At 44.6% G+C, this 26,390-nt stretch overlaps 1 protein-coding gene across 5 annotated transcripts; it reads right to left on the bottom strand.

The window, feature by feature from the left end:
- Positions 1-337: 337 nt before the first annotated feature.
- On the bottom strand, positions 338-22,289 carry Cad86C (Cadherin 86C). Of its 5 annotated transcripts, none has more exons than NM_176458.4 (12): positions 21,372-22,289; positions 10,718-11,511; positions 10,035-10,118; positions 9,815-9,940; positions 9,597-9,746; positions 9,426-9,540; positions 7,384-7,576; positions 5,199-6,516; positions 5,005-5,135; positions 4,248-4,338; positions 3,593-3,789; positions 338-3,523 (listed from the first exon to the last, which is right to left on the bottom strand). In NM_176458.4, exons 2-12 carry the CDS (start codon positions 11,507-11,509, stop codon positions 889-891), a joined length of 5,832 nt encoding a protein of 1,943 aa, NP_788635.3. In that variant the 5' UTR covers positions 11,510-11,511; positions 21,372-22,289; the 3' UTR covers positions 338-888. The 5 variants fall into 5 exon arrangements, with proteins under 5 accessions (NP_788635.3, NP_001247033.1, NP_001247031.1 ...); NM_001260104.1 differs by having other exon boundaries at positions 5,005-5,153; positions 22,028-22,289; NM_001260102.1 differs by having other exon boundaries at positions 22,028-22,289.
- Between the last annotated feature and the right edge of the window lie 4,101 nt (positions 22,290-26,390).

The following is a 26,390-nucleotide window of genomic DNA, read 5'->3' as shown; positions in this document are numbered from 1 at the left end:
CTTGAGTATAAGTGCTTGATGTGAAAAGCGTGAATGCTGTACAAACTTCTTATACAAATACCGAACGATGAGAAGTTTAAGAGACCGTAATCAATATAAAAAAACATTAAAATTCCCCCAGGCGCATAAATATGTCGTTGCCATTCAGTATCAAAAGCGGATGAAGAATTAGTGTTTCTAACATTATGACGCACTAAATTACCCGTTCCATGCCCTTGATAAAAATACAATTCTTGGATTAATTGAATTTATTTAAATTTAATTAAAATATTTACAAAAACTTGCTTTCGATTTATTAGATTATATTCGCAAGTGTTTTCAATATGGCAGGCATCTGTTTATTCGACTGCAAAATATACACTAACTTACGTACATACACATTTGCACAAGTTTCTGGTAGGAAAGCACTTGGTTATGACTTCTGGGCTATAGCTACAAACGTATATATATGTACACAGATCCATTAGAGACTATCCACATAAATATTCTTAACAATTTTGGTCATACATAGTAGAGTAGTTAATGCATATAGGATAGAGTTGAATACATTTGTGGTACAAATCGAGAGATTGGACAAATAGCAATCGTTCTCATCCATATCATACCACATAACTAGGCATAACGTTAGATATAAAACTTTGAACTACATCTGTCGGCTTATGAGTAAAATGAATGCGGCTAACCGGATCCGTATCCGGATTCCGATCCTAACGTATTTTCGGTGCACGGAAACGAGTTGTTGAGTTGATGAGTAACATGCTGGCTTTTGGTGTATATGATACAGTATTGCAGATAGTGTTGGTTCGATGATTCGCAGGTAGGGAGCCTTTAAGGCTATCACATATGATTGTTCCTTTTTTTTTTTGTAGGGGCTTGGAATGGATCGTTCTACGAGTACTGCGGCGACTCTCCGCCCGAGTTGATCTTCTTCACCCGGCTGACATCGTCGTAGGCGATGGAGAAGACGCTCTTCTTCTCGGCAATGGGATTGCGACGTCCCAAGCTGTTGAGCAGTGAGTTCATTGCTATTCCGGAATCGTGATCATCCTCCAGTGTGGATGCGTTTAGCTGCTTCTGTGTGGGATGACCCGTTCCGCGATGCTCCACGTAGATCTTTGAGTTGGACACCTTTACTTCGTTTTCTCGTATGGGTGAGGGCTTGGGCTTGGCCTCCTTGCTGGTCTTGGACTCTCTGCCGGACTTGGATTCCTTTCCGCCGGCAGCTGCATGTGGCGGAGTCTCAGGATACATGTAGTGGGGCAGCTTGGTGGGCGCAGCTGGGACCTCCAGGGCGTTCTCCCTTTCGAAACGGTGCTCCGAGTGCTGGAGCAGTGGGTGATTCGTGTCAGTCTCGATTTTTGGTTTGTGCTGCTTGTTTAGGGCTCGGTCCTCCTTCAGCAATCGACTGCCTTTTGGTGGAGATTTCCTGGGTGCTGGTTCTGGCTTGTACCGGCCACCAGTCTCATCATATTCCTCCACGTCCTTGGGTTGTGCTGTGATTCTGGTTTTCGAAACCCGCTTCTCCGCAGCTCCAACCTTCTTTTTGCTGGATGGCTGTGACTTTGATGACTCGGTGGAGGTGCGTCCACTAACGGATGACTTCTTTTTGTTGTAATACCACTCCATGTACTTTGGTACATTACGTTCTTCGTGTTCGAGGCCCGCCAACTCTGTCTCACTCTGGTAACTGCGATCGGTTAGGGATCGCTTGGAGCCAACTATTTCCGTTGAGGTGGACATGAGCTTCCTGCCATTCTCTGTCACCGTGGACTCGTACTTCGAGATGGACACTCGGTTATGTGGCGGTTCTGAGGATGTCTGCTTCCTGGAACCCCTTTTGGAGCTATCGCGCCTTGATAGTCGCGGCATGGCTTCTGGCTGGGAATCCGTTGGTGACGACTTTCTTGCAGGCCTTTTGCGATCTACTGGGTTTTCCGGCTCCGCATAGGTCCTTTCTTGCCTTCGGTACCTTTCGTTCTCCTGCGCTCGACTAGGATAATTGGTTCTGATCACAATTTCGTCCCCATCCGAATCGATAGAGTACTCCGTATCGTCCTCATCGAAGTCGCCATCGGAGTGCTTGTAGTACTTCTCTACCTGTATTTTCCGAATGCTGTGTGATCCCGGACTGGCCAGTTCGTCCATGGAGTCGGTTATCTCCATAAACATATCGCGGTTGTGGGAATCCGATTCGGATCTGTGGCGGTTGCCTGTTTGGCTTTCCCCGTTGCGGGATTGGTCCTTCCGACTTTCGTCACTCAACTGCTTGCGCAGGATACTCGTTTTGGTCTCCCTTAGAGGTTTCTTAGGTGGCACTCGTTTCTTCCTTTCCTGAACTTCCTCCTCCTCTTTGATGGGAGTCCGAATCTTGCGCTTCACTTCCTCCACCATCACGATTCTCTTGCGAGGCTGCCGTGGCCGTTTTTTCGTCCTCCTTCTCTTGATCCAGTAGACTCCTTCGGGACTATTTGGCGGATTGAAGCGCACGTACTCGTATCCGTCCTCCGACATGGACTCGTCGTTTTCGCTGCGGGCTCTTCGGCGAGATGGTTTCGCCAGTGAGATTTCGGGATCCAAAACGCCATCGAATCCCTCTGTCTGAGTGCCAGCATCGCAATCCGTCTGAGTTCCTATGGCCATCGACTGGCCGGGAAGACTCTGCGTTTCCAATGCCACTTCGTGTTGGGTGTATGCATTCTCCAACTTCTCCTTTTCCATCAAAATCTGTCGGAGTAGTGCATTCTGCTGCTTAAGTGAGTGCTCCAGTTCGTGGGTAAGTGACTGATTGGAGACTGCTGGCTGCATCTGCTGATCCAGGGAAACACCTTCGCCTGCTTGCACCGGCTGTGTGTGGATGACCTTCACCTCCGGCTCCAGTTGGGAGTAAACTATGCTATTTGGTCCGGATTTTCCCAGCGGGAATGTATCTCCTTTTAGGGTCGATCCCTGCTGAACCTCATTGGGCATGGATTGGATATAGGTAGCGCCCGGAACTATCTGATAATGCTCTCTGATGATCTGCTTGCCATCTGGTTGCTCCTCGATGAACCTGCGCATTAGGATCTCCTTGCCGGTGTTGTCGACCATCAGCAACTGAGGATGGGAGAGATTCCCCGCCGGTTTCAACGGGACATTCACATAGATGTTGTCATCGTCCAGGTTAAGCCCATCCCTAGTCTTATCTCTGGTCATCAGCTGAAGAATCTCCACGTTGCCATCCTTGATGAACAGCTCCCTTTTGCTTTTGAGACTATTGTGAGCGGTATTGAAGTCGATGTCACTCCCTCGATCAATCTCGTGCCTTCGCATGGAATCATCGTCGATGTGGCGCACTTCCGAGTCGTACTGCTTCCTCCGGGCGTACTCCTGCCTGTTCACCCGGGTCCGGGTGATGTGCTCCCTGTCGCCCGCCAGATCGCGGTTCTCAATTACATCCTCCATGTAAACGTCGCGGTCGTTGATCAGATTAGTCCTAGAGTTATGGAAATTAAGATGAAGGTCGTCTTTGGCTGTGCGGTTATGCCTGCAGGGTAATTCGATAAGGGAAAGGTTAAGTTCTGTTTGGTTTTGAGCCCTTGTTTATTAATCCTACTTGATGCGAACACGTCGCTGTTGCTCCTCGGCGGATTGGATGTGTCGCCGATCGCCTTCGCCGATGTCCTGTCCCCTTCCTACGTCTTCGTCAAGCTGTTCACGTCCATCGTGGAACTCCCAGCGGGTGGGCTTCGTTCGGGTATCTGGAGGTTTCTCCGCTGACCAGGCATCGCGTCTTCCCATCCACTCTGCGACCTGTAAGTGAGTTAGGAATTTAGTTTGGATAGGCTTATGAGTCTATACTAATCCGAAAAAGCGAAGTATATCTAAATAATTTTATTATGCATGTGAAGCAATGAATCTTGAGAACTTTTCACTAAGCAGTTGTCTTTTGAAATAAATGTAAAAACAATAATAAAGTTCAAATGAAAAACTTTTAAAATTTTAAGGAAATATTTATAAAATCAAATGATATTTACTTTAAACTGCTTTGTGAAATGCATCCTGGGGTTAAATTGTAAATTGGGGTTAAATATACTTCCGCATCCATTATGAGTTGTGCAAAATTTGCAAAGTGAAACAAATTTCGTAGTCGATAAGGAAATCAAAAATGAAAAACTTAAGATTGATAGCTTTTGCAATTTGGAATTTGGTAAGTGCGTTTGCATTACAATTTACTACTACAATTGAATTCGAAAAAGTTCAAAATCTACCTGAACAGATTTTGTTTGTTTTCCATTTGCCATTTCCCTATGCACTAGATGCACATCGTCTTCAGTTCTACTGATATTAACTATTCTTTTGCTACAAGAGAAAAATAAAAGATTATACATGGATAGAATGGTTGTGATGTGTGGTTGATTATGTGTAAATTATTCCAGAATTCTTAAAATACTTGTTCACCGGATACTTGTTACCGGTTGGAATCAGTTTGGTAGTATCCATTTGACTCAGTTATCATACTCATGTCGGCATCTTAAGAATGCAATTGCATTCCCAAAAATTCTACATTTAAATGACCTCTTAAATATTTGATCACTTTGCATATGGCAGTCAAATATTTGCTAGTATTAACTATAAAGTTTATTAGAAAGTGGGCTGTTAATAAATATTATTACAGCTAATTGGCAATAACGCTTTTTAAAAGTGCATTCGCAACGAGTTTTTTATGCACTCCAAACGTGCAATATTTACAATTACATAATTTCCATCTTAGCTTTTATTACTGCCCCCAAGTGAGATTGTGTAGTTTGGCTTATAACAGTGGGGAGACTAAGTAGTTTTCATACCGAGATAGTTAAATAATCTTTGGAAAATATATTCTATGCTCAAAAGTTTGGATGATGATAATTTACATGATGCTTGTGTATTTAAATATGATTTTTCCAAATATTATTTATTTCCCTTGAGGAATTTTTACGAACGTGTACTGAACCCATCCCCAATTGAATAATAATTTTTGGTACTCACGTCGCCGCTCCGTAAAGTGGACACCAGGAGCAGATGCAGCAGAGCAGCAGGATTAGGATGGTCAGGGCCACCAGAGTGGCCAGCAGGATGAGCAGCCAGAAGAGCACCTTGTTCTCGGCCTTGTACTGCGTCTGCAGGGGAGTGAGAGTCTATTAAAGGCAATTAAGTAACCCGATCCTCCAGGATCCACTTACGTCTGTGCTGGAAGTGTCCTGCGGCATAATGGCATACGAGTTGTTGTGATGGGACAACCGTTGCTGGATCTCCGATATGTCCACCACGGAAGAGCTATCGTAGATCACTGTGGCCGTAACTACACTTCGCTCCTTGATCCCCGGATTACCCGCTGGTATATCCTTTGCACCCGGCTCATCGGGACTCAAGGGTCGGATATTGTGGATATACACCTTGCCGCCCGAGAGGGCCGACAGGGTTTCTTCCGTTTTCGCCTTGTCCGGATTGTGTCCTGGCACCACAAACTTGACACTGCGCTTCCGGCTCTCCGGTGGATAAACACGAATCGTGGTGGTAGAGAACCGCACCGGTACTCCCAGATCATAAGCCCGGGCTGTCAGGATAAATATATCCGTATCCTCATCATCCGATCCCGCCTGCCGACGTCTTCTCGTCTTGGCATTCTTCTTGGAACGCAGGTGGATCTTCTCCCTAACGGTCAGCTCACCGGTCACCTTGTCCAGAACAAACTGATTGTCGTAGTTGCCATTGATGATCTCGTAGCGCACCTCGTTATTGGGTGCTGTGGCGTCCTTGTCCTCCGCATGGATAACAGCGGTGGTGGTGAAACCCATCAGATCGTGTGTGAGTATAAACTCGTAAAGATCCTTATCGAAGATGGGCGTTTCATCGTTGACATCTATTAGTTTGATTATTAATGGCACCTGAGCCCGATTTCCCTCGCCATCCATGTCCCTGGCCTCTACATAGAGATGGTACTCGGGCATCACTTCGCGATCGAAGCCATGCTTATTGGTGGACACTGTGATCAGTCCCGTTTCAGCGTCCAGATTCAGTGAGGTGTTCAGATAGCCTAGAATGGCCGTATAGCGCACTTTGCCGCCCAATCCGGAATCCGGATCGGTGGCGAGCACTTGGACCACCTTTGTGCCCGCCGTCATGTTCTCGGGAAGCTCTACGGAATAAGCTGGCTGCTCAAAAACCGGAGCATTGTCGTTCACATCGTTGATATACACCGTAACGTTGACCAGAGCGGAGAGATTGGTCGCCGGTCCGAGTTCCTGGGCCAGGATTTGAAACTGCACCGACTGCTGCTGCTCGTAGTCCAGCATGGAGTTGTCGCGCACCCGGATCAGGAATCCAGCACTCCGTTCCGCCACATTGGGGCTGATCTCGAACGTGCCGTTGTTGTTGAGCAGCGTCAGCGAGAAGACGCCGTTCTTGCCCGTATCATCGTCGTAGACCCGCGGCACGTAGGGATCAACGAACGTCAGTGCGGTGCCATGTGGGGCGTTCTCGTCCACCCTCGAGACATAGCTGCGGGAAAGGCGGAGCGGAGGAGCAGAGGAGGAGAAAAGTCGTGAGCCAGAGATTAGCATGGGGAAAGAACTTCGTGAACGCCTGTACACTGTTGCAAAGGCGTGCGACAAGCTACTTCTACACTCGTCAAAAAGCTAAGGACTAGCCAAGTTAGTTCTAATCAATATTTCAAAGTGATATATTATATGGACAGATCAAGGCTGGACCACCTATAAGAGTGGTCTGTAAAACAATCCCATTAGATACTATATATATTATATTCAATAAACCAAACCAACAAAAATCAACCAATAAGCCAGATTTAAGCTTAGTTCTGAGGAACTGATGTTTCAATCGATCATTTTTGATTGAAGATCGCTCATTTCTCTGACTGCAGCCGTACTGGCAGTTGGCTGTTACCAGTTTGTCGGGAATTCGGCTGGGACGGACTGGAGTTCAAAGTTAGTGCGCATAAATGGATGCTGCAGTCGCTGATTTCAGCAGAAGAGTTTATAGTCCTCGTCTTCGACTTGGTCGTCGTCTAAGTCGTCGCCTTGTCGCCGTCATCGTCGTGGTTGCCTATGCCAAGAATTTTAGGACTTTATGCTAATGGACGCGGCTAAAATTTGTTGTTTGTGTTGGTCGCAGCTCAGTGGTGTCTTTTCGGTCTTTGTTTTCGGATAAGCAACATCACTCCTACTTCGCCAAATTGCACTTGGAGAGAGCAGGGCAACAGGCAACAGGGAGCAGGGACCAGAGATTCGGGACCCGGGACTCATAGTGGTTGAGCAGGTTTGCCCTAGCAAAGTGTGTTTTTGTTTTTGTTTTTTTTTTTTTATGTAGTATGCCCCCCGGCTGCTTCGATGGGAACCTGCTGGTACTTACTGATCGTTCTCGAAGTACGGCGGCGAATTGGTGCGATCGGGCAGAAAGAACGCCAATTGGACCGTGGAGGCCAGTGCGGGCGGCTCGTCACGACCCACCTTAACCTCTTCCGCAATTACGGTGAGCAGCACCGGATCACCCACATGCGTGATGAAGGCAATGTCCTCGAGGGGTCGCATCAGGAAGATCTCGCCTGTAATGCAAATAGCCGAAGCGTTGATTGATTTAATGCACAGGTTGGAAGGGTAAGCTATATTTAAGATTAATTGCATGGAGTTCCTGAAAATTAATACAACGTAAAATAATCCTAATGAGTCCATAGCAAAGTAGCACTAATCAAGCTGCTGCTTACTAAAGTAGTCTTATTTGAACAAATTTTTTTCTGAAGAGAATTATCTGAGACCCATCAGTCACATCTAGAGGCAATTAGAAAGGTCAACTGTGGGAACTTCAGTCTAGTTTTTTGCACTTTTTCCGGTGTGATTTGCGTAGTGGAAAAACTGAAAGCTGCAGCCAGCTGTAAATGCTCACAATCTGCCTGTGGGCTCAGGAGCGTTTTTCTTTTTGCGCCACAGCCGTCATCAGAAAACCTGATAAATGGTGCAGAAAGTTGGTAGTTCCCACGCCAAGTTCAGTGCACGTTGATTATGCCTTTTTTCCCAATTTTTTATTGAACACTTTTTGTTTTTGTACTTTACCCCGGTGGTGGTCGTTGGGTAATATGCAAAAAGATTCTGTGCAGCTCGAGAAGAAAAGATTCCCACCCATAAACTTTCAGCGGATTAGCTGGCGCCACAGCAGAGGTTCTCAGAGGTTCTCAGAATCCAGAATTGGCTGATTAGCCGGGCCATTCATAATTTGAATAGCTAATCAGCCTGAAGTGCATACCTTGTATAAAAGAGGCAACATATTTAGTTACGCGTCGTTGCCGTTAAATAATTATTATACATCGTGTCTGCGAGCCTAAAAATAGCTGCAACACTGCTAATAAATCCGGGCAGTGGGAATATCGACCACAACGCTGTTAATTGTTTTACCCCAAAGGGATTCCAATTTGAAATTCATTTGGCTAGAGCCAGCAAACTGTGAATCTTCGTGGCAAGAGTGCTTCCCACTGCACATGGCTAAAAGAAATTGTGGGTTGATTGGGGGAGGAGGAGTTGCATGGGGTGGAGGAGGAGGTGGAGACAGCCTGGCCATTATACTCGATGGTGGTGGTGGGGCAAGAGCGAGCGACTCGGCCTTATAGCCAAAGTCATCAAAGTGCTACTGCCAACGAGACGAGACTAGCACGAAACAAGGAAGTCTCTGTGGTGGTTTGGCTTTGGGTTTGGGTTTGGGCCAAATTGCGGCACAGAACTTGGCCGCAACGAACGGGTATTGCCGTTGACGTCGGAGGAAGTTGCCTGGAATCGGAGAATCGGGGAATGGGGGAATGGGGGATTGGGGATTCGAAGGCGGGGTGAAGATGGGTTTCTATCTAACGAGTCTGACGACAAAGCGGGTTGCCGTGTTGCTTGCAGTACTCGTACCACTCCACCGCTGCACCACTGCACCACAGCACCACCTGGTAGTTATGTTAATATCGGTTACCTGACGTTGTTCTGCGGCTATTTTCCTCTCGCTCATGCCTGGCATTTGTTGCTGCTATTGTGGTTTCTGATTTTCGTCCAATTTATTTTGCTTGCTTTACTTGTGGTCAATATTTTTAAGTCCACTGTCCATGCGCAGACCATTTTTCTTGCTTCCTGCGACTATATTTGCAAAAGCTCGCCCCCTCCCCGCATCCATGAGAATCTGCGATGGGATGCATCCGAGTTTGCAACGCTAAGACAAAAATTTTCCACTATCTATGCACTATCAGTGTCCCATGAAGATGTTATCTTATTTTATTACAGTGGCCGTTGGTAAGAGTAACCATTATATAGGCGTTCTCGCAACGATGACCATCACAAGAGGAATTAAAGTGTGTTATCTCTTTGATAAATGTTCGGACCTTGAAAACTAAGTGTGCTTCCGCATAGAGTACGTCCTTTACTTACCGCTTGTTTCGTTGATGTCGAAAAACGAGGTGAACGGATTGTTCTCGGATACCAAGCCGTAGCGAACCTCCCGGGGATTCCCCTTGTCGCCATCCTCGGCGTGGACTTGCAATATCTAAGCGGGCAGAGATATTGGAATTTATGTTCCTAAGAGATATGGAAAAGATATACCTTATCGCCTGGCAGTATTCCCGGTGGCAGTTTGGTCACTGGGGGAGCAGATGTGAACACTGGCGGCTGATCCTGAACATCCTGCACGATAACCACTATCTCCATGCCCGCTATATTGCGACTATCCTGACCAGGCTCAGCATAAGCATCCTTCGGGCATAATGGAATGATATTTTCATTTATAGCTATGATTAATCTTAAATCTTATAAATACTCACATTGGCTAGTATCGTTAGATGGTACATGGCTTGCTTCTCAAAATCTAATGGTCCCAGGAGGAAAACGGTGCCTTCTGTGGTCTCGGAAGATACGATTTTTTGTCTTATGGCAAATAGCGGAGAACCCTGTTGGCGAAAAGTACGATCCATAAATCATAAGCTCCGTTGGGTTAGGGGTCTCCATGGCCAACGCCATCCCCATAGTCATCTTCCAACTTACCCATAACTCGAGGTAGACTGGTTTCTGGAACAGCGGATTCTTGCGGGCAATTACGTAATCCAATTCCGTGCCGCGTTTAGCATCCTTTAAAGATAAATCGGGGTTGGGGCTTATAACTTTTGATGATATTTCGGCTGGAGTAAATTACACATTTGACCCTGTCCGAATCCGCTTGTAATTTTGCACCATAACAATGATTATCGTGTACGAGCATCGCTTATGAAAAACGAATAGCATCTTCTTCATTGGGAGACGTGCTTCTAATGGCTTATCTGATTACTGCTTTATTAAAGTGGCTACACTTGCAAAAAATTCGTTGACTTGGGAAGGTATAGGAATTTTAGAAATGCCTTATCTTCCAATTTGATGAATACCTACTACCTACTATCTAAAATAGTACCTTGATGCCAAATAGTAATAAGAAAATACATATACAATACAAATACAAAAAAAGATTAAATCTGTTTTATAGAAATCCAAGATATGTAGCTAACCAATTTCATTACTCCCTTTTCTGCTGGCCCTTGACTCCCTTTAATCCTAAGACCTCTATAATAGAACTTTTTCCAAGTACCTCAGCTCCTCTAGACGGATCTCTTCACGGGCGTTACGTGTAATTGGTAATTGAAACGTTCTGGCCGTGGCCACATCCACATGTGGATGGATGGGTGTAGTGTTCTCACCTCGGGTATCATTATGATGCCGGGCTTGTGCGGGAAGATGAGGTCGTGCGGCGTAGTGAAATTGGTGGCCGTAATTGAGCAGAGTTGCGTGGTCATCCCGCCCTTGGTGTCCTTCACCGATACCTGGAAGTCATAGTATCTGCCCGGTTCCAGTCGTCGCTGGAGAACGATATTCGCCTGGCACACGGAATTGTACTTGGTGCAGGGTAGCGATTCCACCTTAACGGTGGAGGCGCTGGCATCGCCCACGAACTCGAAGGTCAGCGGATAGTCGAACTCCTCGTCGGTGGCACGCAACCTGTAGATTACCGAGTTGACCTGTGCGTCCGCCGGCACAAGAACCAGGCGCATGCGCGTGGTCGGATCGAACTTGGGGTCCGCTCCCTGGACGTGATGTGGACACAGAATGCCAATTAGGAGGCTGATTGTCAGCAGTCGATAGGCGGTCATTGCGCCCAACCAGGGACCAATTGGACCCAGTCGCGATGGCCAGTGGTGCTGCATCTGCTGGTTCTGATGATTGTGCTGCTGTTGATGATGATGATGATGATGCTGAAGCCGATGATGATGATGATGATGCCGGTGGTGCTGCTTCAGGCGATGGTGATGGTGGTGCTGGTGATGATGGTGATGGTGTTGGTGCGGGGAGGTAGCTGGAGCGTAGTAGTAGCATTCCCTCTGTCCACTGGGCTCCTCAGCGGCACCCGTGCGACTGACAGGCTCTGTTCCCAGGCGGCAAAGCGGGACATGTGATCGGTTCTTCTCCGGCTGACTGCTACTTGTGGAAGCCATTTCTGGAAACAGAGAAATGGTCAAAATTTAAGGATTAGTACAAGCTAAAACATTAAATATAAGGTAGCAGATTTTAGTTGAAGTAAAGTTTTTGATTAGTTCACCCAACAAAGAGAGCACTACTTCCGGTGCTTTACAATTTAAATCAGTTGAGAAATGGTGCATAAATTTAAGCCCCGAAAAATCCAAATTGAATTTTCCCTGCCATTGAGACGGTAACCTTGTTAATTTCAATTACAGCGCAATGCGTATCAAATGAATAGTGTTAACCCGGAAATTAAAGGCAATTCAATTAGAGAGCCAATTTGGAAACAACTTGTAATGCATCATCGTGGATCGATTAAATTGTGCTATCAGAGCAGCACACGATCTGCATCTACGGATTTCCAAAAGGTTGTGTCTGGGGATTGGGAAGCGAACGTGGTTGTGCAATGCGGTGACCACGGTCCAAACCGCGCCGAATCATCGTCCCAAATGCATAACTTTTGTGGGCCAAGACGAATCCCAAGCACCAAGTCGGGACTGGATTGCAGTTGGCTCGCTCCGGGTGTGTGCAAGTGTGAACTATGTATTAAGGTTTAACTCAGCGTCCGGTGGTCGCTCCACAAAAGTGGTTGACTGACCAACCAACCGATCGACCGACCGACCAAGCAAGCGACCATCTACTTTCATTTTCCATTCGGGGCGGTCTGGGCAGAGCTTGGAAATCGAATTAGATTTCATAATTAATACTGCAGCACTTTCATTTTTCCTTAAGCCATGTAGAGCCATGTAGCCATGACCAACAGAAGAGGCCAATTTGTATGGCTTAACCGCAGTGGAAGTGGAGTTGGTACGCGGCTGATAAATAATGCAATTAAGAGATCTACGACTGCTTATTTGTCGCAAACACGGTGCTCTGTTTTTGGCACCCTGGCTGAACAAACTACTCAAACATCAGGCGGAGTTGTAATATTATTAATTAACAAAATACTCGGATACTTTGGCTTTATGCAATCGCGCTTCGAGCAACGCGATTTTTCACAACGATTAAGTCCAGTTGGTCAATGTTTTTCCGCCGCTCGTACTTATGTTTTATGTTTTTTTATTTCACTTTTTCGGTGCCATATACGTGTTTGTTCAAATGTGAGCAAGAGAAATGAGCAGTGAGCCGCAAACCTAAGAGCTGAAAGCGTTTTGGCAATATGTTGAAATGGGCATAAATTATGAACTTAACACTTGAAAAGGTTATAGCTGTCCTAATTGCTTTTGTTTCGCCTAAAGAATGGACGCCATAAATCGATTCGTGAAAAGGCTTTCCAACTAATGTTTTAATGGCCGCACTTGCATTACTTTCCAAACTTGCTGTAAAAGGGCATTACTTTCTCACCTATCACAGGAAATTGTAATAATCAATTTGATTTTCAAACTTATTATAAACATATCGCATTTAACGCTCGCAATTAAAGCTTATTTGCTGAAAATGCAGATCCACTAATCTCCGCCGAATCAATAGGTATTTAACAATTTAAAACTAATATGACAACATAATAACTTTCGTTTTGTTTGAGCCAAGTTATTATGCAGTGTTGAGATCGTTATCATCTCATAAAATAACCAGCCGTAAATAGCCGAAAATCTCTTGATGACCTTTATGTAACTTGGCGCAATTAAGACGCCAGATGAAATGTCGATTCATCCGATTCAGAGGGAAAGATGGGGATTATATGGCTGGATGACAGGTAGCACTCGTTTTTAAGTACATGAGTATGTGCTTCTCGGCCCAAAGAACACCATGTATAGCAGATAATTGGGCTACGATGTGTCTTGGCTAAAGAGTTTCGTTCTTGAGCCATCATATCGGTCATCATCACAAGTCGGGTTTCAGAATTGGTAACGCGGTCATTCAAGCGGTCACGTCTCGTCTGTCTAAACGCGAAAAAATTTTATTACGTTTAATCATGTGCGACAATTACAAGCGGTACTTTAGACGCATTTCTCCGGGGCTTTGGTAAAAGTATCGCCATTCTTTCTGGTCTACTTGCTGCTGAATAGCACTTAAATCTCGTTATTCTAATGAAAATTCCATAAACCTTAGGGAATGTGTTTCTTCTCGCTTTTTGCTCCGTTTTTTTTTTTTACTCATTTAATAGCTGACTGATGGATTCTTGGGTGGAGATGAAAAGACAGCGGCCAGCGAAGGAAATCGAGAAATAGATCGCGACGGCTTTCGGTTTTCTTAGCCCAAATTGCTCAAATTGGTAAGTACACACACAATGTGAAAGATGATAAAACTCGGACCGTAACGCTGACACAAATGACAGCGGACATTAAACGGTGTTGAAATGACAGTGTAGAGCTTTTATTTCGCTCTTTTTTTTCACTCATCCGAGTGCCAGGTTGACCAGCAGTTGAGCAAATTGAGGGTCTCCGGCTCCGACATCCAGTGGCAATCTCTGTACACAAAAGGAAAGAAGGTTGGAAAAAAAACGACCGTTCTGGATGCTCGATTACAGGAGAATCGGAGGAGCCGGCAGACAGTAGCCGCCGCGCAGGCGAATCATTGACCAAATCCTGGCACTGAAACTGGGACTGGGACTGGGACCATTTGCTGGCCGCATTTGCTGGCCCTTAGCGTTCACGTGTGTGCTGCACGTAATTACAAAACTGGCCAAGAGACAGAGGCAGCAGCAGTGGTTATACACTGCGAGAAAATTCGGAGCATGGAGCGAAGGATATAGTTAGGATATATATATGTATAGATAATTCAAAGTTCAATTACTTAGTCTGGCAACATCTGAAATTTAACTACTTTAACGTGCACATAGAGCAATGTACAGCTTGGTAGTTGTAGTTGGTATATTTTTCTCTCAGTGCTGCTCCTTTTGGCCCGAACCGAACGTCGGCTGCTTAAATTGCAAGCTCAGACTTTTTTTGCGAACAGCTCGGCGGTGAGCTATTGGCAATCCGGTTTCTTGTCCGTCCCGTCCGCCGAACGGCCGTTCGTGCTAGCTGTATTTGCCAATTTCCAGTTTGTGCAGCTGCATCTAAGTGGCATCGTCGAGTCCTTAGCCACAAGCCAATGACCAGTTATGTCAGTCGGATCCCAGGCAGCCCCACTTGGAGTTTACAGTCTGCTGTTTGGAGCATGCAGCATGGAGCATGGAGTTTGGAGTTTGGAGGCGAGGCTATGGCCACCCGACACCCTCGCTTTTGGTCGCCAGCGTGTTGCAATATATTTTGTGGCTGCCGCGGCGGCTGCTGCCCGCATTTGGCTTAGAAAGGCTAAAGTATAATGAATCTGTGTTATATGTGCATAGTATGCACACCACTGGCCGCCCGGCTGGCCCGATAATGCATTCAATTTGCAAGTATATCGCCAGGCCCAGTTCGGTTCCAAATCCACATCCACATCGAAGTCCACATCCAAGTTCCCAGTTCGCAGTTTCCCGGCTGCTGTTGCGCAACAATTGTAACACACGGCACACAATATTTGTGCCATTTGACCGAATTTCTCTTAACATATATACATATACATACATATGTGTTCCAGCCGGATCGGAGCGGTCAGACAGCTTGCCTGGCTCTGGCTTACTGGCTAAATGGCTAACTGACTAACTGGTCAACTGAATCTACCACTGGCAATGAAGTTGGCCCGGTCTTAGGTCTCTCCATCGCCATCGCCATCTCCATCTGGAGCTGGAGCTGGAGCTGGATCGGCAGCCAACGCCTTGATGTTTCGCTATTTGCTATTTGCTATCTGCTACTTCTGCACCATCTATATATAGGATTAAACAATCGTTCACATAACGCCACGGATTCAGGCAAGACAACATTTCTTCGCAGAAAGGAGTATGAGTCAGTTGAATTTATTACCACCCAAAATGGCTTCATTTGTGCCGCTCAGAAATGCCTTTGAAATGGGGGAACACTTGGGCACATTAATGCCAGAGTCACCGTAGCCTTGTTTTTCAATTGATGGCCTAAATAGAGGCATTGTTTAAAGAAATAAACAGCTGCTTTAGCCAGCACTTAGCTATTTAGTTAGGTAAGTGAAGGTATTTTAAATGAAGTTAAATTGTCTTATTTAGATGATTCATAAGGAACTATTGTTGCTATAGATATCTATAACATTTTATTTAAAAAAGATAAAATCGGAATCTTCGTAAGCAAAGGATTAATAACCATAATTATGCATTTTATAACAATTTTCCTCATAACTTTCATTTGAAGTCATCATCTATCTATCTTTTAAAATGTGCCAAATAAAAGTATAACTTGTGGTTTATCTTCTTTGAAAAGACAGAAAGTAGCTTTCCCATTTCGATTTCCTGACAATTTAAGGTTTCGTTTATAGACATAGTTACAATAAAGGATATTGCCAGCGATAAAAAAGGAACATTAAAAATGTTCGCTGTAATCAGGAAGCTGGTAAAAGAAAAACTGTATTGCCTATGTTCCTCAACTTTATGAAACAGTTTCGTTTTTATTGCCTTGCGATCGCCACAGCTGTCGGAAAATTTGGCCAACTGCATTTATTGTGTCGCAAGTGAAGGGTATGTAAACTTCGACCCGCTGCCGATGATCAATGTCTTCCTGCTTTTGGGCCAAGTCTGCGGTCTAGTCGCTGGTCTAGTCTGCGGTCTACGGGCTTTAGTCTATGGTCTATAGTCTCTGGTCCATAGTACGAGTATATCCCCACTCCAAAATCGGGCGCGCCTCAGCCAAAGCTCGTGAGTTCACTCTGGAGCAAAACAAGATTTTGGGCGTTGTTCAATTTTTCGGGCTGGCCTGGCTCCGGTTCAAAATCCAACTGCAACTTCCACGGCACGCAGCTTCGTGAGCTCTGCACTTTTGTCTCTTTTTTGCAATAGTTTTTTTTTCTGTTTTTTCTGTTTTATTTTTTGGATTTGGCTTGGTTTTCGAAGTCGGGCTGGGCTGCAACTGGCTGCGACTGCGCCGTGGCTGCACACAAGTAGAATGAAAATTTGTGTTGCAAATAAAGTTGAACCTGATGGCAAACTAATCTGCTTCACGACAATAGAGCTTGCAGCCAGACAGCGGGCAGCAACAAACTGCTGCACTGCGAGAAATTTGCTAGAACTGGGAAACAACGAGAAACAATATCACATAGTTCACATTATTTAAATAAAGGAATGAATGACCAAAAGCTAACTTTAAGCATTGTAAATGGATCTGACCATTATCAAGCTTCCCTAGAAATGTTGCAAGTGCATACTTTTTTTCTCAGTGCAACCGCGAGTAGACGGCGAAGGCAGCTAGCGGCGCAGACTCGTAATCAACGTTTATTTCGTGGCTCGTTCGTGTCCCCCATGCGACCGTCGACCGTCCTTCACCAAGCTAGAAGCCCCGTCTATCCTTTCCTGTTCGGACTTTAGGGGGTGGGGCTCGGACCAGGGGGAGGGGATTGAGGAATGGGGGATAGGGGCTTTGGAGCTGAGTCTAAGCTGGCTCTGTGGTCTAAAGTCTGGAGCTGGAGCTGTTGCTGGAACAGTGACTGGGCCCAAACCCGAACCCCAAAAGCCGCCGGCCGTTCCTTTCCGTCTTTGGGCTTTTGTCTCTCTGTCAGCTCGTCAGCAAACACAAAGGTATTTATGCATGTATTTGCCGTCAATTTTTGCAGTGTACGTACATATCTGCATCTATAAAGTTTTTATTGCCGCAGCTGCGGGCGTGTTTCTGGGTGCGCCTCGCTGGGTAAAATAAATACGCATAAAGGCGATATAGCTGAGCAAAATGGAAACAACAGGGATAACTACTGCTGCATGTCTGAGAACGGCAGCATTTTTAATATATTATTCCCGTATTTTAATTGCGGCCCATAAAGTGCTCGGCGAACTCTGATTATTCAATCGCCTATGGGAAAGTCGTATCGATGGGCTAAGCATCAAGCGCACAATTAAAGCCTATCTACAATATAAATATATATTTCGGATTTATCTGTAGAGAAATAATTTCTAGATTTAAATCTATACTGTTATGTGGATGGCTAACTGTGAAAGTTAATATGATGGATGGCTTAGTGCACTTATGCCATAAAAAATGCCATTATTTCTCAAGGTATAACTGGTTTCCTATCAGCAAATCAATGTTGACTCAAATACCTTGGTGCTTTCTAAGAATTTTCATTGTACTTGCGAATTCTTGGCAAATACCAACGGAGGGCGAGACAAGTAATGTGTATGCTTTAAAGTGTCTCGAAGGCTTGCCTTTCATTTATTTTTAAAAATAAAATAAAATAAAAAAATTCGATGTGCGCTGGTAATGTGATAATTACTAAGGGCAACATTTAAAATACAACTAATTTGGCGTAATAACACTGGCACTTATCACTATTATCTTTGGCTTGGCTGACGCTTGTACGTGTTATGGATGACTAAAACCTTTTTTTTTTTGTTGAACTATGGCCGTTTCCCCAGATTTTCTAATTATCGTCGGGGCCGACTGTGATGTTTTCCTTTCATCTTAACAATTCCAAGCAGTTGGCAGCCAACGTTTTTTTGTTCGCCTTTGTTTCAGTCATTTTCCTATAATTAACAAAGAAACGCACTGCGGCGGCCTAGACAAGGTTCAGCTGCAGGCTCTCAACTATTGAGTGAGAAACTTGGCCCACAGTTCACAGTCAATTGTAAATGAGGAGCACAAACAATGTTTTCTTTGGGCTCCAAAGGGACCTCAACAACTCCCCACATTCAACTCGGATGTGGACCCGACCATGGGGGCTGGAACACAGACCATTCGATTAGTCGGGGTGCCAACGCCAACGCCGACGTCTTGCTTCTCCAGTTTTGGATCTGGAATCTTAGGCTTTGGGCTTTCGGCTTTCGGCTTTCGGCTCCCATCTAGCCATCACCATCATCGTCTGATAAATATTAAGAAACCCCACAAACATCTACAGCGTCATCGCCCGCGCCTTCTTCTATTGCCCGGCTTTGCCTGGCTCGGTTCGTCTCGCCTGTCGACTCTACTACCTTTTTTATATATACATACATATATATTTTTTTGGATCCGTCATGCTGCCGCTTTGTTTTCGGGCCACGGTTCCTACGTACCCTAGCAAACGCAGCGAAAAAATAAAATAAAAATGTAAATAAAAGACCCCAATGAATGCAATAACAGCAATACCAGCGAGCAGCGTCATAAAATGGTGCGTGGGATTGACAGCGAAGACAGATACCGAGATGGTCTTAGCTTCGACTACGACCATGGTCGCAGGGTTCCAGAGATCCCGAGTCGACTCCTATTCCACCCGGGGCATAGCGATCGGCAATCGGATGCGATCCTCCAGCCGGCAGCGTGTTGAGTACTCAAATTGAATCTCGACTTTATCGGCACCCAGCCACGGAACGCTGGCAGACACGAAATTAATTGGCTTAATTTATGTGAACTTTTATAAGAAAATGCACTCAGGCACTCTTTGGCGAGTTGATTTACATTTATTTTCGCATTGCCAGCGCGGTTTAAATACCCATCCCGCCGTCTTCTAATGCTTGTTTGGATTGCAGTTAAGCCGCATCAACGGCAACATCCAGGCTCCAACGCTCCATAGGACACCATCCATCCAACTGGGATGGTACGTACTACTACTAAAAAAAAAAAGAAAAGAAAAACGCCTTTGCCATTGGCCAGCCTTCAGCTCAGTCTGCTCCTCAGTCTGGATTACCAACCGTCATCGGATGAAGGAAGCCTTGCAGACGGCCAGACAAAGACTGTGACTGATGGCTTGCTGGCGGATCAGGGGCCTACGGCATTAAGACACTCGGCAAAAATCATATGCAAATCGACAATAAAGTAGTGACTAGTTTCATATCTTAATGCCACCTACTATTCATTTATTCGTTCAATTTTCCATTTCGGTCACCTAACGTGAATTTATATCAATGATATTCGTTTACATTAATTATCAGTTGAATGTCTTTATGGGTCATATATCTTTTCGGACTATCGCTTATGAACCAAATTGAAGTGTTTCGAATCGTTTAATTAAACGCTATTTTCTTTCAGTGCTTAAAGAACAAGATTGGAATTGGGAATGGAGTGGAGGCTAGGGCTATTTTGAAGAACAGAAAATCTATTTGCAGTCGTTGTAAGGAATCGCCGCGTCGTTGTAGGCCATAATTGCTCTCCTCAATAAAGCAAAAATTTATTTCCACTTTGGCAAATGGGACGCGCTGAGAGTTGGCCAAGAGGGTAGTGTAGTGCTAGTGTTTTGGCCAAGAGCTGCGCGGCATGGCAAATGAAGAGCGGGCCAAAAAGCCAGACTGCAGCGGCGACATTGTGGGCGTCGAGCATAAATAAATGTCTTTATGTGCCTTCGCGCAGTTATTGTTCTTCATTTTGCATGCGGTCGGGCCAAAAGGCTTCAGACTCCGAATTGTGTTTTTAAAACCTCGGTTGAACGACACTTTAATGACGCCACACTGCGTTGGGCAACCGGCGAGAACTAGTCGCCATTACGAGTTGAGATACGTGGATGTGCGTCCCGTTGCCTCGCGGCAATCGAAAGACTCAGGCAACGAACGCGATTTTTCGATGCCCATGCCGATGTGCGGTCGCTGTAATTCACTTTAAGCGTCTCCGGGCGCTGTTAATCGGGATGCAGCGATCGACGAATGGCTTTCCAGTAGTCTAATTTGCCGTTTTAGTTGAGGCCAACAGCCTGCCCCCAAATTAATAAATATGCCCGGTTGGACGCGTTGCATAAAAAAGAATAACCATAAACGAAGTAAATCATAGACCGTCGACCCAAACCGACTGCACCCCTCAGCGGCGTGTCGGATTTTTTTATAAATGAAAGCAAGCGGTAGATCGATGGCCGGGAAAAGGTTAAACTTTCGAGAACCCAAAGCCAAACGAGGCACGAATATACCATACCGTACATACATATGTGCGTTTTCGATGCTCAGGCACGCACGGGACGGCACATAAGACCCACAGCACACAGCACTGCCATTATGGATAATTCTGCAGCATAAATTTTAAAATGCCGCAAAGCTGTCAATTTTGGCACTGCCCCGAGTAAAGTGGGTCAGGCAAGGTCGCTCCGGTGTTGTTGCTGCCGTTCAGGTAAGTGGCCAGGTATGTAGTTTGCCTTTGCGTTTGCGTTTGAGTTTGAGTCTCTGTTTGCTTTTGCGTTGGTAGCTGGTAGCTGGTAGCCATGTTCGTGTGGCTCGATATATACAGATATGTATCTGTATATATATATATAAAGCAACTTGGCTAGTTCCTGCAGCAGCAGTCGACTTACTCGTTGGCTGCAGACGAATGTACATCGTTATGTAATCCATCAACATGGACCGACCAAGCGACCGATTTGATTAGATTCACCATATGGTTTGATGTTTCCAGTATTTATGGGGGATCATCCCACAAATTACCTCCAAAGTAGGTGTTTACTGGAAAATCATCCGACGATATCTGAGATTTCGGAAGGAAGGTTGGATAGATTGTCAAATTTACGGCGTCTGTTGAAATCGATTGCTACTTAACGAAAGATCAGTAATTAAATGTTTCGAAATAGAGACATGATGATTAAATATCGACAGGCGGCATTTAAGTTTTATTAATAGTTAATAGAGGACTTAAAGAACGTGAATATTTATAGAATGCATAAATGTTAATACATACGTACAGCGTCAATAATACCTAAATTATTTTTATATAAATTATTTTTATGAAATGTTAAGCCCCTTTACAACTTTTTAGATTACCTAATAATACAGGGGAGAGAGTTGGTTTTGACTTTAACTTTGTTTTATTTGTTATTTATCTCGCAGAGACATGATTTATATATTTAATTTTCTCCCTCGCACATCAGACATTGGTTGATTAAATATGTACATACAAACTAGTTCAATTATACCTTTTGAATGGTTAAAAAGTGCTGCGTTGTGAACTCCGGTAAAAAATCGTCGTATCTTCACAGTCTGACTTTTAATTTCAACTTTCCATGTGGTCGCGGTCGCCTGATTTATGCAACCCGAATTCGAGCACTTCACTGCTTTTGTTTGTCGTTTGTAATCAAGTGATTGACATTTTCGGACCCGCACTGAATATTAATAGACCGTATCTTAAATTGACTGCATCACTTTTTGGCCACTGATTTAAAGGCACATTTCTGAGCGTTTTATCCACCAACTATCCTTCCGCGTCCAGCACGTCTTTAATAAATTTATTCTGATGAGTCAAGAAGCCCAAAGAAATCGATTGAAAACCGAAACTGAAACCGAACCGTGTTTTCTAAGCGGCTCAGATAACCAATTTGGGGCTTCGCTTGAATGAACCTCGAACGACCTTGCCTTCGGATTAGATCAAAGTCGATCAGATCGGTCAGATACGAAATTAATGGGGATACCGATCGGGCAGACCTGTCAGTCACTACTAGGAAACCATTCTTTGCGTAACTCAACACCGAAGCTCATTTATTTTGGGAACTTGGCGAATTTGCTAAACGTTCTTTTGTTCGCCGTGCTAGAGTCTCCGATTGCAGAAACATCAACATCAAAAGTATTTACGTACAGCAGCGTCAGCAGTTCAGCGTCCACATTAAATTGCCGCAATTATACTGCCTGACCAGCAGCTCAACAATCTCAGTCTCCTCCAGTCCCGATTTCAATTGCAATTCCAATTCCGATGGCGATCGCGATCACGATTTAATCGCAGCTAGACATGGTATAGTATAGTATAGTATAGTATGGCATAGTCGAGGCGATACAATTTCGATTTCGATTCCGATCCGATCCGGGTGTGTTGTAAAGCGCGCCGACGACAAAGTGCTACTGCCGACGCCAATGGTCCGGAAAGAGTGCTGGACTAGTGGAGCTTATCTGGACGCGAAGAATTCTCCGCAGAAAGCCAGAGCGAGAGTCTTCCGAGACGCAGAAAGCCGGTTTCTCTCTCTCTCTCTCTCTCTCTCTCTCTCAATCTCTTTCTTCTCTTTGGAACCGAAAGCAAGGCAATGGCAATACTCACTCTTGTTTTTGTGGGAGCAGCAAACCCGTTTCGCTCGCCGGTAGGTACAACAACCACACTGCTCCACTACTCCACTCCACAACCACTCCACTCCAATGAACCTTGATATATTCCCAATAATAAACAAGCCTGAGAACTATCGGAAGCGGACGAGTCCGCAATTAATCCTGCAGCTCTTGTATTCGGTTGCGTTCGCACATGCAAATGGCGTTTTATTCAATTATTCAACTATTGGCCACAAATTTGCACGGCTTATACAATAGGTAATTTGTTAGCGATTTTCGCTGTTTTCCATTGAGACATGAAGCCATTATTGCATGTTATATATCGGTGCTTATTTCGACGATTTTATTGTCGCCTTTTCAAGCTGAAAATCAAAGCACTTAATGAATTTGGCGCTTCAGCAGGCAAACAATATATTTAATTATATTTAATATATTTATTATTTAAATCTTTTAGTGTGTTAGTTACCTACCTATATTTATGCTTCATTTACAATTTCGAAAGGGTTGCAATATTTATTTTTATATTTTAGCTTCTTAGAGGTATCGCAAAACGCATAAAATATTTTGTTGTTTACTTGTAATATCGGCTTTACAAAGGGCTTGCCATCATCAGGTGGTGGTAGTAATATTTCTTATTACCTACTTTAAATATTTCAAGTAGTTTTCGAAAGGGTCTTAAAAGTAGATTACCTAGATGCGACCGAATTATGTAATGCTGACTGCGTTCAATATCTTGTTATCTTTCGAAATATGTAATTTGGATTTGCTTTCTTGCCGACAGGAACATATTGTAAAGGTCATTGTTTTTAATAGTACTCGAAACTGAGACCGTGACTATGCTAATATTCAAAACCGACATGTTTTCGATTAATGACTTGTGTATGTTTAATTAATTTGGTCAAAAGACCGCACCCTCCGCCCCCCTCAGCCACCGACAAATTAAAACATTTAGAGAACCAATGTTTTTCGAGTTGGATTTTCCTGGTGGCGTCGGCCCGGAAAATGCTACACACGAAATTGCAGTAATTCGATCATGTTTTCAGCTTGTTCAATATGTGTAATCGTGTTCTGTGCTATTTATCTTGTGACCTGCATCTAATGCAGCCGGCAGAGCGCCGGAGCAGCCTATCGTAGGTACATTAAAATATTTTTCCTATACCAATACCAATACCAATAACAGACCAGTGCCGCTGTCTGCTGTCGACTGTCTTATAGGATATTTATACATGGGGCCAAAAATGAAGGAAAAAACGAACACAATGAGGGCGGCAACCTAAACGAGTTTACCGCCGAATCCCAGGCCCAAAACCCAAGACAAGAACTCGGAGCAGATGTTGAACCCATTTCTCATATTAACCTCCGTGCGCATGGAGGTTTCTTTACAACTTTTGCTACGGCTGCAGTTGGAAAAACTTGAGATTTGGCCAAGGGGCCCACGTGGTGACACACTTTTCCAGGCATCTATTTTGCTTTTTATTTTCTTTTTTTTTGTTTGGCGTCTGTTAGTCACGTCTTGGGTTGACGAAGTCGCTCCTATCCTGACTCTTCCACATCCCAGGCTCCTTGAATGGGGTCAACCCAATAATGAGGACGATGGTTTATCGGAATGCCATTGGCCTGGCTACGCCCTAAATCGCATCCACCAGTTGAGCCTGGTTTATGGGCCTTCGATTAGGCCTTACCTTGAACACACCAACTTAACGGCACCTAACCTTTTTGACCTACAGATATATTAATTTTGATGATGACGACGGCCTGACCTTGTGACCAGGCGGCCAAAAACAAATACTGAGGGGCCGAAGGAGTCTAGGGTTAGCTATCCAATCGGACACGTCAAATAACCATTACCATTACCATTACCATGCATACTTAAGCAAGTCTAAATATATGTACTAAGTAGTACACACACACACACACACACACACACAATTTTCAAGTGCAATTGGATTTTCCAGTGCGGTTCAACACGAAAATAGTAATTACCTCATTTTGGTTAGATTCCTTCAGTTAATTCCCGATTTGTTGCGCTTCATTATCCTTTTTCGGGAGCATTTCATTCAATTTAAACCCTATTTCGTTTTAAACGCTGCGTTTTAGAGATACACGACAGCAGTAAAACAAATGTCATGTTGTTATTCAGAATTCAATATTTGCCATAAGTTTTGGGGCTTTCACTGTCATGTTAACTTTATCCGCATGGAAGTTTAGATATAGCACAAATCACGCGATGCACTTTGGCAGCGCAACTTTGACAGCCTGCAACATGTGGCATCGAATTGTTAGACCCTGCATTGGTGCAATTTCGTTTTATTGCCCCTTATCAGGCGCTTTTCTGAGTGATTCTTGGGAATCGGAGAACTTAAGACACCGAAGACACCATTCCAGAGGTAACAACTAGCCAGCCAAGTGAATTGAAAGTTTTCACACGTACTCGACCGTACGTACATACACACATACTTTACTTGGCTGATGCTCTATTTAGGCAGCCAGTTCTGGCCAGATGGCTTATCTGGGCTAACAATGACTTTAGCAGAGGGCTAAAACCAAATTCGGTGGTACAACAACCTCGGATCCGCCAAGGCACCCAGCAGTCATCGCTATCGCACCGTCTCCACTTTCTTAAATTATTTTTAGGGTAATCAATAGAACGAGGCGGTGCGAAGGGAAAGAGTTCACCGCCTGAAAATAATTAATCTGGCTTTTGTTGAAAATGTTCGAGACCATGTGGCCGATTTTTCGCTCTTCTGACAGACAGCCTTGTCGTGTTTTCGGATCAAGTTTATTGACCCAAAGTAATTTCACATGCGTGGATTTAAACCAGCGTATTGGGGGACGCAATTATGTTATTAGGAATTATACTCTAATACTTTTTCAACACGATTTTATTTGGCAATTTAATGATGTATTGATTAGTTGTATAATCAGTTAACACATGTCACATTAGAGAAGAGAACACAGAAAAACACGTCTTCGCTGCGAGAAGTTAATATTGGTAACCCGCGAGCTATACCGTTAGGCTCGGGGTCTTGACCACGTCTAAAGGACTTTGAATTTGATTTGCATGAGAACGGCCCAAACGACCGAACCGGACTGGAAAGCCGTGGGTCGAACGAAATTACAACCTTCCACCGAGAATGTCCGAGTGAATTAATGAATTAAGCCGCGATTTATTCAAAGTCCGGTCCAAAGTGTATACTCTTACACAAGGTGCTTCGTTGAATCCATGACTCTTTCGATTGAATTGTGGCTCCGGCGAATGTCATTGGGACACCCTAGTCCGATTTGCATACATATTCCCGAAGTGACCTCTCTCTAGTTTCCACCGTTATAGCTCTAACACCATGGTTACCGGCCATGGTCAAAACACACTACTGGACTTTCCATTAATTTATACAACAGGATGAATGGTGGCATGAATCCTAGCCACACACTCACACATACATATTTCCCTGTTTTTATATATGGCATGGTTACCGGGTATAGAACCTCAGGTGGTTGGACCGGAGCACTTTGCCTTCGGTTGCCTGACCAGCCCGAGGACCGAGATCCGAATTCCGAAATCCAAAATCCGAGGAGTGTTTTCCACACCTACACCTCGGCGTATTTGCCATAGGTTTGTGAGAGGCAAACTGAACGAAATGTTTGGGTTTCCGGTTTGACTTGTTGAGGTTTTATTTGCATGCGAGCCCAGCTCTCCCCACCGCCGATTGTGGCAAGAATATTGAAATACTTAATTATTCCCTATTGGCGTTCATACATTTTATTCTCGGATTCACGCAATCCACGCAACTGACCCCCAGATTGCAAACCAAATTCTGCCTTAATGGTCATTCCCTTTCAGCGAGATTTCACTGGATTTACGTGCATCCGAGCTAAGTGGTTGGGCGGACTTTTGAAATAGCCCA

The sequence above is a fragment of the Drosophila melanogaster genome, chromosome 3R (genome assembly GCF_000001215.4).
Source record: "Drosophila melanogaster chromosome 3R".
NCBI lineage: Eukaryota > Metazoa > Arthropoda > Insecta > Diptera > Drosophilidae > Drosophila > Drosophila melanogaster.
This window is presented reverse-complemented; position numbering and strand designations above follow the sequence as displayed.